Source organism: Meles meles, chromosome 4 (assembly GCF_922984935.1).
Source record: "Meles meles chromosome 4, mMelMel3.1 paternal haplotype, whole genome shotgun sequence".
Taxonomy (NCBI): Eukaryota; Metazoa; Chordata; class Mammalia; order Carnivora; family Mustelidae; genus Meles; species Meles meles.
The window spans coordinates 95,452,717-95,466,236 of NC_060069.1; the positions used below are offsets into that span (position 1 = coordinate 95,452,717).

Consider the following 13,520-nt stretch of genomic DNA (forward strand, 5'->3'; position numbering starts at 1 on the left):
ACATCTTAAAAGACATTTTGCATTTATCAAATCATTTCTTTTGATTCATACGAGGCTTGGTAGACAAGTTGAAAAGTGGACTGGTGAAAGAAAAGAACTTATCCAGGACAAGAGCTGGAGGTAAAGGAAATTCCTTTAACAGAGTTAATATGACAAAGTTTGGTACTTTTTCAACATACCTTCCCTTTTGTAAATATAATGGGTTACTGACAGTGAATTCAGTCCTGTTTATATTATAAAGTATACTAGAGATAGTAAACTTATCTAAAATAAGAAATGGATTTCTATAATATAGCCATATATGCATGCTAAAAATGTATCTGAAATATTGATTGTCCAAACTAAAAAGTGGTGAATGGCTCTGAGTAAATATTTACCAAGTGTTTTCTGTTATAGAACAAGAGACTTAAAACTTACTTGCAGAAGCATCCCAAAATTTTATTGATCCATCTGCATGACTAGATAAAAAATATATTAGCATTAATTACAGTAAATCTAAAAAACCATAATCTTCCTAAATGTATAAAAACTTGAGTTATTGCTGAAATGTGATTCAAAACCCCATTCTAGTGAGAACTAATGTATGTTAAACCATTCCCAAGCTCATAGCCATGGTATACTTTTCAAACAATGCATTAAAATCTAGATTTAAAAAAGAACAAAAGATTTTACTGTAAGAAGATTTTATGTGTAATAGAGAGAACAATGAAAACTGACTTCAATGAGCAATATATTTTTATATAAAATTGTTTACTCAATAAAAAATACATGACTTAATTTTGATTACATTAAAATAATTTTGAAGTGAATATCATAGTGAAATTATAGTTAAGTTTCAAAATATAAAAAGCAAATCCTTAAACCTATCTAGAGTTGTATCATTACTTGGCAATAACATAATGGCAATTCTATAATAATTCATCTAGAAATAAAAAGGATAGAATAATTACAACATTTTATGAGGTCAGCTTCATCCTGACACCAATACCAAAAAAGAAAATTATAAAACCTTATTCCTCAAGCACAGGTATAAGGGTTGTCCAAAAAATATTAGCAAATCAAATAAAAAACATAGAATAATACATCGTGACTAAGTTGCAGTTCATCCTAGGAATGCAAGAGTAGTTAAACATTAAAAAAAAAAATCAATCGCCATATTGTGTTTCATCATACTGACAAAGAAGAAAAACCATATGATCATCTCAATAAAAAGAAAAAAAAATTAGTTTTTCTTTTTGGCTATTGTCAATAATGCTTTTTTGAACATTCATGTACAAGTTTTGTGTATACCTAAAAGTGGAAGTGCTTGGTTATATGATAATCATTTAGCTTTTTGAGAAACTGTCAAACCATTTTCTGTATCAGTTGCATCATTTTACATTTCCACTAGCAATGTATGTAGTTCCAATTAATCTATATCCTTGTCAACACTTGTTTTCCTCTTTAAAAAAATTTTAGTCATCCTAGTGGGTATGGAGTAGTACACATGATTGTGGCTTCGATTTTTACTTCCCCAATGACTAACGATGTTAAGCATGTTTTTACATGATTGTTACTCATTTTGTAGGCTTTTTTGAAAAAGTCTACACAAGTCCTTTGCTCACTTAAAAAAATGTTTGTCTATTTTTGAGTTTGAAGAATTATTTTATATTCTGAATACTAAACCCTATCAAATATTACTTGAAAATTTTCTCCAACTCAGTGTTGTCTTTTCACCTGATGATGAAGGCCATTTTATCTACTTTTTTCTTTTGTTATTTATGCTTTTGGTGTAACATCTAAGAAACCTTTGCCATAATCAAGGTCATGAGAGAGTACTCTTGTTTTTCTCTTTGAATTATGTAGCTTTAGCTGTTAATTCAAGTCCTTCATCATATTTCAGTTAATTTTTGTATAGGGTATGAGGTAGGAGTCTAACTTAATTTTTTTGTTTCAAGTTTTTACATATATTCTAATTAGTTAACATAGAGCATAATATTGGTTTCAGAAGTAGATTTTAGTGATTCATCACTTACATATAAAATCCAGTACCCCCCTTAATACCTATCATCCATCAAGCCCGTCCCTGCCCCCACTTTCACTCCAGCAACTCTCAGTTTATTCTCTATAGTTAAAAGTCTCATATGGTTTGCTTCCCTTTTATTTTTTCCCCTTCCCCTATGTTCATCTGTTTTATTTCTTAAATTCTACATATGAGTGAAATCATATGGTTTTTGTCTTTTCCTGACTTCTATCACTTAGCATAATATACTCTTGCTCCAACCACATTGATGCGAATGGCAAGATTTCTTTCTTTTTTTATGGCTGAGTAATATTCTATATGTGTGTGTGTGTGTGTGTGTGTGTGTGTGTGTGTGCGCACACACATACATACATACATACTACATCTTCTTTATTCATTCATCAGTGAATGGACGTTTGGGCTCTTTCCATAATTTGGCCATTGTTGGTAATGCTGGTATAATCAGTATTTTTGTATCCTTTGGGTAAATAGTGCAATTGCTGGGTCTTAGGATAGTTCTATTTTTAACTTTTTGAGGACTTTCCACACTGTTTTCCACAATGGCTGCACCAGTTTTCATTCCCACCAACAGTGTAAGAGCAATCCCCTGTTGTTGCATCCTCACCAATATCTGATGTTTCCTGTGTTAATTTTAGCCATCTGAAAGTTCTGAGGTGGTACCTCATTGTTGTTTTGATTTGCATTTCCTTGATAAGGAGTGAGGTTGAACATCTTTTCATGTGTCTGTTAGCCATCTGGATGTTGTCTTTGGAAAATGTCTATTCATGTCTTCTGTCCATTTCTTAACTGGACCATTTGTTTTTTTTGGGTATTGAGTGTGATAAATTCTTTACCGATTTGGGGGAGGGTGTAGTTTTATTCTTTTGTATGTGGATATCCAGTTCTCCTAACATTTGTTGATGAGATTATCCTTTCTCCCATTAAATGGTCTTGGCAGTCTTATAAAAAATCAGACATAGATGTATGATTTTATTTCTAGAATCCCAATTCTATTTCATTAAATTATATTTCTAATCTTATGACCACAGAGTCTTGATCACTGTAGCTATGGAGGAAATTTTACAATTGGGAAGTGAGTCCTTCAACTTTGTTCTTTTTTAAGATTATTTTGACTATTTGGGGTTACTCGGAATTTCATCAATTTTAGGATAACCCTGTTCATTTCTGCAAAAAGCCAATTGGTTTTTTGATAAGGACAGTAGTGAATCTCTACATCACTTTGGATATTGTCATCTTAAAAATATTAAGTGTTACATTCATAAACATGGGATATAATTTCATTTATTTTTGTGTTTTAAATTTCTTTCAGCCATGTTTTATAGTTTCTAGTATATAAACCCTTCATTTCCTTGAGTAAATTTGTTTCTAAGTATTTTATGTTACTTTTTGATGGTCTTATAAATAGAATTGCTTTCTTAATTTCCTTTGTGAATTGTTCATTGTTAGTATATAATAACACACTAATACATATTTAAGATTATGATATTGGCAAATAGAGCTAATGTTCTTTCTTTCTTTCTACAATAGATGCTTTTTATCATTCTTGTCTCACTCTTCTGGATAGAAATTCCAGTACAATAATAAATAGAAGTAGCAAAAGCCAGGATTGTTGTCTTGTTCCTAATCTCAGAGGAAAAGCTTTTAGCTTTTTACCATCAAATATGATGTTATCTGTGGGTTTTGCAAAATGCCTTTTACCATATCAAGGACGTTCCACTCTAGGTTAAGGAAGTTCCTCAGTTATTTGAATGTTGCTGCTGTGATGGTGTTAAATCTTAAAAGGGGCATCTGTCCAGTGCTTTTTCTGTAAGAGTTTACCATGTTTTTCCTCCTTTCTATAGATGTGGGAATTATGTTGATTTGTGTATGCTGAAACACTTCTTTGTGTTTCTAGGATAAATCTCACTTAATCATGGTTTTTAATTATCACAATAATATGCTACTGGATTCCATTTGCTAGTATTTCATTGAATACCCTTGCATCTATATTCATAAGGAATATTTTTGCATAGTTTCTTATGATGTCTCTGTCTGGTTTTGGTGTTAGGGTAATGCTGGCCCCATAGAACAAGTTAAAATGTGTTCCTCTCTATTTTTTGGAAATGTCTGAGAAGCATTTGGTGTCAGTTCCTTAAATGATTAGTAAAATTCATCATAAAGCCATGTGATCCTGGCCTTTTCTTTGATGGGAGGTTTTGATTACTGATTCAATCTCTTGTTGTAAAGTTGTTCAGATTATCTATTTCTTTTTGAGTCAGTTTTGGTAGTTTGTTTCTCAGAATTTATCCATTTCATCTAGGTTATTTACTTTGTTGGCATACAATTGTTCATAATATTCTTTTATAACCCTTTTTTACTTAAAGTCAAAAGTATCATGCTCACTTTTAATTCTGATTTTAATAATTTGAATGTCATTTTTTCTGAGTTACTATAGTTACTCAGTCAATTCTGTCCATATTTTCAAACAGACAACTTTTGGTTGTATTGGGTTCCTTTATTGCCTTTCTGACCTGTTTTTATTTATCTGTGCTTGAATTTTTGTTATTCCTTATGTCTGCTAGCTTTAGGTTCTCCCCCTCCCCCCCACCCCCTAGTTCTTTGGATGTAAAGATAGGTCATTGATTTGAGAACTTTTCCCTTCCCTTAATGTAGGCAGTAGAGTTGTAAATTTCCCTTTGGGTACTGGTTTTGCTACATGTCACTAATTTTTTTTTTTTAATTCATCTCAAAGTGTTTTCCAGTTTCCCTTGGGATTTCTACTTTGGTCTATTGTTTAAGAGCATGTTGTTTAATCCATATATTTGTGATTGTTCCCATTTCCTTTCAGTTATTACCTACGAGTTTCATTATATTTTGGTTGGAGAAGAAACGGTATCGTTTCAGTCTTCTTACATTATTGAGACTTGTTTTGTGGCCTAACAACTGCTCTGTCCTGGAGAATGTTACATGTACCTTTAATTATATGTGTTCTCTGTTTCTCTTATTGTTGTGTTGAGTGCTCTATATATTGTCTCTTAGGTTAATTTATAATGCTGTTCAAATCTTCTGTTTCCTTAGTGATATTCTATCTAGTTTTTCCATCAGTTACTGAAACTATTATTGTAAAACCATTTCCTACTTTAATTCTGTCCATCTTTTGCTTCATATATCTTGGAGTTTTATTATTGTATATATATGTTTATAATATACCCATGTAATATGCATTCGATCCTTTTATCAATGTATAATCTCTTTTTTGTTCCTTGTAACAATTTCAGGCTTAAAATGTATTTTGTCTAAAATTAGTATGTCTACAAAAAATACAGGAATAAAAAAATTAAATTAGTAAAGCCACTCTCTGCCTTTCTTTAATTTACTGTTTGCATGGAACATCTTTTCCATTTTTTATTTTCAACATATTTTTGTCTTTGCAATTAAAGTGTATCTCCTATAGAAAGCACACAGATCATGTATTCTTACCCATTCTGCCAATCTTTGCCTTATAATTAGTGTAATTCATTTAATTTAATGGAAGTATTGAAAAGAAGGACTTCTGCCATCTTGCTATATATTTTCTATGTAACTCCAAGACTTCCTTCTTTCACGCTTGATTAAAAAAAGTACTGATTTGCTTCCTTTCTTGTTTCTTATTTATTTGCTGTATATATTTTAGTTGTTTCTTTAGTGGTTACCCTGGGCATTAAAATTAGCCTCTTAAATTTATAACAATCTAATTTGAATTAATAGTAACTAGCTTCAGTACAAAAACTCTGTTGCTCTTTGTTTTATATATAGCTGTTGCTGTATAACCCAACTATGTTGTTATTGTCACAACTTTTTTAATGTGTTTTGCCCATTACCACCATGGATTTATAATTATGCTTTTATGTATTTAGAAAAAAAGAGGAGTTAAGAACAAAAATAAAATAATGTTGGCTTTTATATTTACCTATGTACTTACCTTTACTGGTGGTCTTTATCATCTCATATGGCTTCAAGTTACTGTCTAATGTGTTTTCATTTCAGCCTGAAGAACTCCCATTAGCATTTCTCATAAGGCAGATCTACTGGGAATAATTTCCTCAGCTTTTGTTTATCTGAGAACGTTTTAACTTCTCCTTCAGTTTTGAAAAATAGTTTTGGTGGATATAAAGTTGTTGGTTAAAAGTTTTTTTCTTTCAGAACTTTAAATACATCATGCTACCATCTCAGTCTTCATGGTTTCTAATGAGAAATTACCTTAATCTTATTGAGGATCCCTTGTACTTGACAAATTGTTTCTGTTTCAGTGTTTTCAACATCCCTTCTTTGGATCTGCTCAGTCTTTGTCTTTCAACAATTTGATTATAATGCTTCAGTGTGGATCTCTTTGAGTTTATCCTACTCAGATTTTACTGAAATTTATATATATGTATATATATATGTGTGTATATATATATATACATATATATGTTAATTTTTTGCCTAATTGGGGAATTTTGCAGCCATTATTTCTTCAAATATTCTTTATGTTCTTTACCTCCTCTCTTTTTGAGACATCCATTATGTGTATTTTGTTAAAGTTAATGATGTCCCACAAGTCTCCTAGATACTGTTAATATTTTTTAATATTTTATTTTTTTGACACAGAGAGAGAGAGAGATCACAAGTAGAGCTGCAGACAGAGAGAGAGGGGGAAGCAGGCTCCCTGCGGAGCAGAGAGCCCGATGCGGGGCTAGATCCCAGTACCCTGAGACCATGACCTGAGCCGAAGGCAGCGGCTTAACCCACTGAGCCACCCAGGTGCCCCTAGATACTGTTAATATTTTTCATTCTGTTTTTCCTTTTGATCTGCAGATGGAATCATTTCCATTGACCTATCTTCAAATTCACTTATTCTTTCTTCTGCCTGCTCAAATCTGAGGCTGAATCCCTCTCATAAGTTTTTCATTTCTGTTATTGTACTTTTCAGCACCAGAATTTCTATTTTCTTTTTCTTTCTTTTTTTTTTTTTTTAACAAATCTTCTCTCTTTATTAATACCCTCCATTTGGTGAGACTTCATTCTTCTGGTTACCTTCAATTTTTGTTCATGGTTTCTTTTAGCTCTTTAAGCATATTTAAGAGAGTTGATTCAAAGTCTTTGTAAGTAAAATGCCTTGGCTTCCTCAGGGAAAGTTTCAACTAAATTCTTTTTTCCCCTTCTGAATGGGCCATGATTTCTTGTTTCTTTATATGTTTTGTATTTTATTGTTGAAAACTTGACTTTTGAGTATAATGAGGAGACTGAAAATTATGTTCTCCCCCTTCCCAAGTTCTTCTGCTGATGCTTATTGTAAGATTTTGTTATTGGTTTAGAAAAGTCACTATGTGACTTTTTAGAAAAAGTCATTTGATGGCAGTTTCATTAAATGACTATAGCCAAACAATAACAGCAATGATAATAATGACCACAATAATAAACCACCGCCGTGTCTTAGCAAGATGATTCTGTGTTAGGAAACCGCTGCAATCCAAGGCAGGTTATTTCCAGCTCTTCATTAGCCTTCACTTTGGTTTTCATGATGTCTAAAGTTCATCTAGTGGGGAAATCTTTGAAACTTCTCAGGTATTTTCTTAGCATGTATCCAGCTGTAGGCATGCATGTGGATATCTAGATTTTGTAGTATAAGTGAGACATTTACAAAGCATTTTTTTTCCTCATGTATTTTCTTATACAGCCTATTCTTTCCAAGAGTACAAACTAACTCTTTTTTGCAGACAAATGCCTTCCAGGAAGCCACTTTAGCCCTGGAAAAGCTCTGAAGCAGGGAAAACAAAACCCTTGAGCTGATCTTTCAGGGAGGCACCAAACAGGTAAAAACAAAGGGCAAGTACTACTACAATTTTTTGAGAATAAAGTCTGTATTTATTACTCTTTCTGGCACCAGAAACTATATAAGAGGAATGCGGTCCACTATCTTCATGGCCACCACTGAGGTAGGGAGTCGTAGACTGTAAATTAGTAAGGTAAAATACCATATGCTCTTGCAAAAATTCAGCAGCTTTAAAAAAAAAATGAGGTATAATTGGTATTTAACATTATATTAGTTTCAGGTATACCACATAATTAGGTGTTTGTAAATTTTGTAAAATAATCACCAGAAGTCTAGTTAATATCCATCACCATACATGTTAAAAATATTTTTTTCTTGTGGTGAAAACTTTGAAGATCTACTCTTCTAACAAATTCCAAATATACAATACAGTATTAGATAGTCATCATGCTGTACATTACATCCCCGTGACTTATTTTATAGCAACTTCTTTTTTCATTAAGCATTCTCCTGGTTGTTATAAATTTTGTTAGATTCTAGAGTTCAGAAAAAAATTATTCTGTTTTTGTCAGCTTAATCATTTAGTGAAGAAATCAGTCTTACTCTGATATTCTCAGTAATATAACTTCCTGATATTTTGAAGTAATTTTTCTTTACTTAACTGTAACACACCTACAGGATGAATCATGAAATTATACTGCAATGAAGTATCAAAAATACATCTGTATAATCACTCAGATTAAAAAACAGAACATCAAGAAAAACACTTTCATTCTCTTTTCCAATCATTATTTCTATATCTTCTCCAATAGTAGCCATTATTGTCTTTTAACATTCTATATCAGTTTTATTAGTTTTTGATACCTCCATTTTGGAGCACTTACATACTTTATTAGATACATATCTGGGAGTAGAATTATTGGTTGAAAGAGTTACTACATGCTGCCAAAGAATTTTCCAAAGATGCTAACTATTCCACAAAAGAGTTCTAACTATTCTACAACATCAGAAAAAGGTATGCACAGTCTTTTAAAAATTTTATCCATTTTGATGGATATGTGCAATGTTATCTCATTGTGGCTTGAATTTACATTACTCTGATGAGTGATTAACACCTTTTCATGTGCTTATGACTATGGTTATTTCTTTTGTTAGGTCTTTTGGCCAATTTTTTTTTTCTATTGACTGTCTCTTGACAGTCTGTATGACATATATATGATACATATATTTGTCATAATTATTTACATACCTGATATAAGCACTTCACTGTTCACATATGATGTAAAAATCTTTTCCCTGTAACGTGTATTTCAGTGTCTTAATGGTGCCTTTGAGGAAGAGAAGTTCTTAATTTTAAATGTAATCTGATTTATAATTTTTTTCCCTTTGTGGTTAGTGCCAATTATATTTTCTTTATGAAATCTTCACAAATATCAAGAAAATATTCTCTATTATCCTCCTGAAGCTTTATTGTTTTCTTGTAGTATTAATTTTTTTTTGCTTTTGCTATAGTTTTACTGATTTCTTAAAATTAACCCATTATTTACATGAAAGTAGTTGGATTTGTGGTGGGCCAAGACTCTTTACCAGTCCTCGTTGCATTTAAATCTATCATTTACTTGAAATAAATTTTTAGTACAATGTGTGGTAAAATAGATTCCATATGAATATCAAATTAACCAGAATAACTTATTTAAAAAATTGTTTCCTCACTGCTTTACAGAGTCATGTTCATAAAGAATCAATTCTCTCTATATATGACAGATGCTTCTGGACTCTCTTATTCAGTTTTGTCTGGCAGTCTATATTTCTGCCATCTACACACAATCTTAGTCATTATAGTTTTATAATAACTCTGAATGTCTAGTAATTTAATTTTTTTTAGTTTTTAAATTCCAATTAGTTAACAGTGTTATATAAATTTCAGGTGTATAATATAGTTATTCAGCACTTCCATATATCTCTAGGTGCTAATCACCAGTGCACTTCTTAATCTCCATCACCTATTTACACCATCCAGCTACCACACCTTCCTTCTGGTTACCATCAGTTTGTTCTCTATAGTTAAAAGAGTCTATTTCTTTATTTAAAAAATTTTTTTATTTGTTTATTTGAGAGAGACAGAGAAATTAGAGGGGGGAGGGTCAAAGGGAGAAGCAGACTCCCTGCTGAGTGGGGAGCCTGATGCAGGGCTTGATCCTGGGACTGTGGGATCATGACGGAAGCAGAAGGCAGACACTTTAACCAAATGAGCCACCCAGGTGCCCCAAAGAACCTATTTCTCGGTTTGCCCCCCACCTTTTACCTTTGCTTGTTTTGTTTCTCATATTGCACATGTAAGTGAAATCATATAGTATTTGCCTTTCTCTGACAGACTTATTTCACTTAGCATAATACTCTGTAGCTCCACCCATGTCATTGCTAATGGCAAGATTTCATTCTTTTTTTATGGCTGAGGAATATTCCATTTTATATATGTATATATGTATGTATGTGTGTATGTGTGTGTGTGTATATGTATACATATATATATATACACACCCCAACACACCCCAACACCCCCACACACATTTCTTATACATTCATCAGTTGATGGACACTTGGGCTGTTTCCATCATTTAGCTATTATAGATAATAAACATCAATTAACTGCTGCTACATCAATTAATTCATTCTGGATTAGTATTTTCTACTTGGATAAATACCTTGATCTGTAATTATTACATTGTGAGGTAGTTCTATTTTTAACTTTTGAGAAACCTCCATATTGTTTTTCCACAGTGGCTGCAGAAGTTTGCATTCCCATAAACAGTGCAACAGAGTTCCCCTTTCTCCACATCCTACCAAGACTCATTGTTTCTTGTGTGGTTGATTTTAGCCATTCTGACAGTTGTGAGGTAATATCTCATTGTAGTTTTGATTTGCATTTCCCTGACGATGAGTGATGTTGAGCATGTCTTCATGTCTGTTGGCCATCTGTATGTCTTCTTTGGAAAAATGACTATTCATGTCTTCTGCCCATTTTTTAATTGGAGTATTTGTTTCTTGGGTGTAGTTGTAAAGGTTCTTTATATATTTTGGATACTAGCCCTTTATCAGATACATTATTTGCAAATATCTTCTATTCTGTAAGTTTCTTTTTGGTTTTATTGTTTCCTTCATTGTGCAGAGTTTTTATTTTGATGTAGCCCAGGTAGTTTATATTTGCTTTTGATTCACTTATCTTAGGAGAAATATCTAGAAAGAAGTTGCTATGTTCAATGTCAAAGAAGTTATTACTTGTGTTCTCTTCTAGGATTTTTATGGTTTTGTGTCTCACATTTATGTGTTTAATCCATTTTGAATGGATTGAAAATGGTCCAGTTTCATTCTTTTCCATGTAGCTGTCCAGTTTTCCCAATGTTATTTGTTGAAGATACTTTTTCCCACTTTATATCCCTTTCTTCTGTTTCAAAGATTACTTGACCCTGTAATTGTGGGTTTATTTATGGATTTTCTATTCTGTTCATAACTCGAAGTCTGGAAATATGACGTCTCCACCTTTATTTTTCATTCTCAGGGTTGCTTTGGCTCTTTGGGGTCTTTTATGGCTCCATACAAATTTTAGGATTTTTTTTTTCCTAGCTTTGTGAAAAATGCTGGTGGTATTTTGATAGAGATGACATTAAATGTGTAGATCTCTTTGGGTAGTATAGATATTTGAACAAAATTTGTTCTTCCAATCCAGGAGCATGGAACATCTTTTCATTTGTTTGGGTAATCTTTGGTCTCTTTTATCAGTATTTTATAGTTTTCAGAATACAGGTCTTTTGCTACTTTGGTTAGATTTATTCCTAGGTATTTTATTATTTTTGGTGCAATTGTAAGTGGAGTTGATGCCTTAATTTCTCTTTCTGATGCTTCATTATTGGTGTATAGAAGTTCAATAGATCTCTATACTTTGCAGGATGCTTGGGTGGCTTGGTGGGTAAGTGTCTGTCTTTGGCTCAGGTCATGATCCCAGAGCCCTGGAACTGAGCTTTGCATTGGGCTCCCTGCACAGAAGGAAGCCTGCTTTTCCCTCTCCTTCTGCCACTCCTCCTGCTTGTGTTGTCCCTCTGTCAAATAAATAGATAAAATCTTTCAAAAAAAAAGTTTTCTTATACTTTGATTTGCATCCTAGAACTTTACTGAATTTATGTATCAGTTGTAGCAGTTTTCTGGTGGAGTCTTGGGTTTTCTAGATAAAGTATGTCATCCGCAAATAGTAAAAGTTTTACTTCTTCTTACCAATTTGGATGCCTTTTATTTATTTTTCTTGTCTGATTACTGTGGCTAGGACTTCTAATACGATGTTGAATAAAAGTAGTCAGAATAGACATTCTTGTCTTGCTCCTGATCTTAGGGGAAACACTTCCAGTTTTTGCTGATTGAGGGTTATACTAGCTGTGGGTTTTTTGTATATGGTCTTTATGATGTTGAGGAATGTTCCCTTGTCCCTATTTTGAGGGTTTTTATCATGAATGGATGTTGTATTTTGTTCAACACTGTTTCTGATCTACTGAAATGATCATATTGTTCTTATCCTTTATTAATGTGATGTATCATGTTGAATGATTTGCAAATATTGAAACACTTTCAACTCAGGAATAAATCCCACTTGATTGGTGGTGAACAATTTTTTTAAATATATTGTTGGATTCTGTCAGTATTTTGTTGATTTCTGCATCTATGTATATCAGATATATTGGCCTGTAGTGTGTTGTTGTTGTTGTTATTGTTGCCTTCTGGTGTCTTTATCTGGTTTTATAATGAGGATAATGCTGACCTCATAGAATAAATTTTGAAATTTTCTTTCCACTTCTATATTTTGCAATAGTTTGAGAAGAATAGTTTCTAACTCTTCTTTAAGTGTTTGGTAAACACTTGTGAATTCATCTGGTCCTAGATGTTTGTTTGGTTTTTTTGGAGGGGGAGGGTTTGATTACTGATTCAGTTTCTTTGGTGGTTATTCATCTGTTCCAGTTTTCTATTTCTTCCTATTTCAGTTTTGGTAGTGTATATATGTCTAGGAATTTATCCATTTCTTCTAGGTTATCTAACTTGTTAGCCTGTAGTTTTTCACAATATTCTCTTATAATTGTTTGTATTTCTATAGTATTGATTTTTATTTCTTCTCTCTCATATGCAATTTTATTTACTTAGTTCCTTTCTCTTTTTGAAGATTCTATCTAGAGGTTTATCAATTTTATTAATTTCTTCAAACAACCAGCTCCTGATTTCATTGATCTGTTCTATTAATTTTTAGTTTCTGTATCATTTATTTCCGTTCTAATAATTATTTTTCTTTCCTTCTGACATTTCAGGCTTCATTTGTTATTCTTTTTCTAGCTCCTTTAGGTTTAAGGGTAAGTTGTTTACTTGAGATTTTTCTTGCCTCTTGAGGTAGGCCTGTATTGCTATAAACTTCTGACTATGTCTTGAGCTGTAGTTCTTTATATTCTGAATATTAATCCCTTATCAGATATATACTTTGCAAATATCTTTTCCCATTCCACAGGTTGTCTTTCTCTTCTGTTGATTGTTTCCTTTGCTTCACAGAAGTTTTTAAGTTCGAGGTAGTCCCATTTGTCTATTTTTGTTTTGTTACCTGTGTTTTTGGTATCACAACCAAGAAATAATTGCCAAATCCAATGTCATGAAAATTTCTCTTATGTTTTCTTTCAGGAGTTTTATAGTTTCATG

General features: G+C 32.3%; 1 protein-coding gene across 8 annotated transcripts in view; it reads right to left on the minus strand.

Annotated features, from left to right (window-relative positions):
* STXBP5L (syntaxin binding protein 5L) overlaps positions 1 to 13,520 on the minus strand; it is a 428,205-nt gene that overhangs the window by 135,283 nt on the left and 279,402 nt on the right. For all 8 annotated transcript variants that reach the window (XM_046003923.1, XM_046003924.1, XM_046003920.1 and 5 more), the window contains one exon: positions 418 to 458. In XM_046003923.1, the coding sequence (XP_045859879.1) occupies positions 418 to 458 (41 nt within the window). The remainder of the gene's footprint in view (positions 1 to 417; positions 459 to 13,520) is intronic.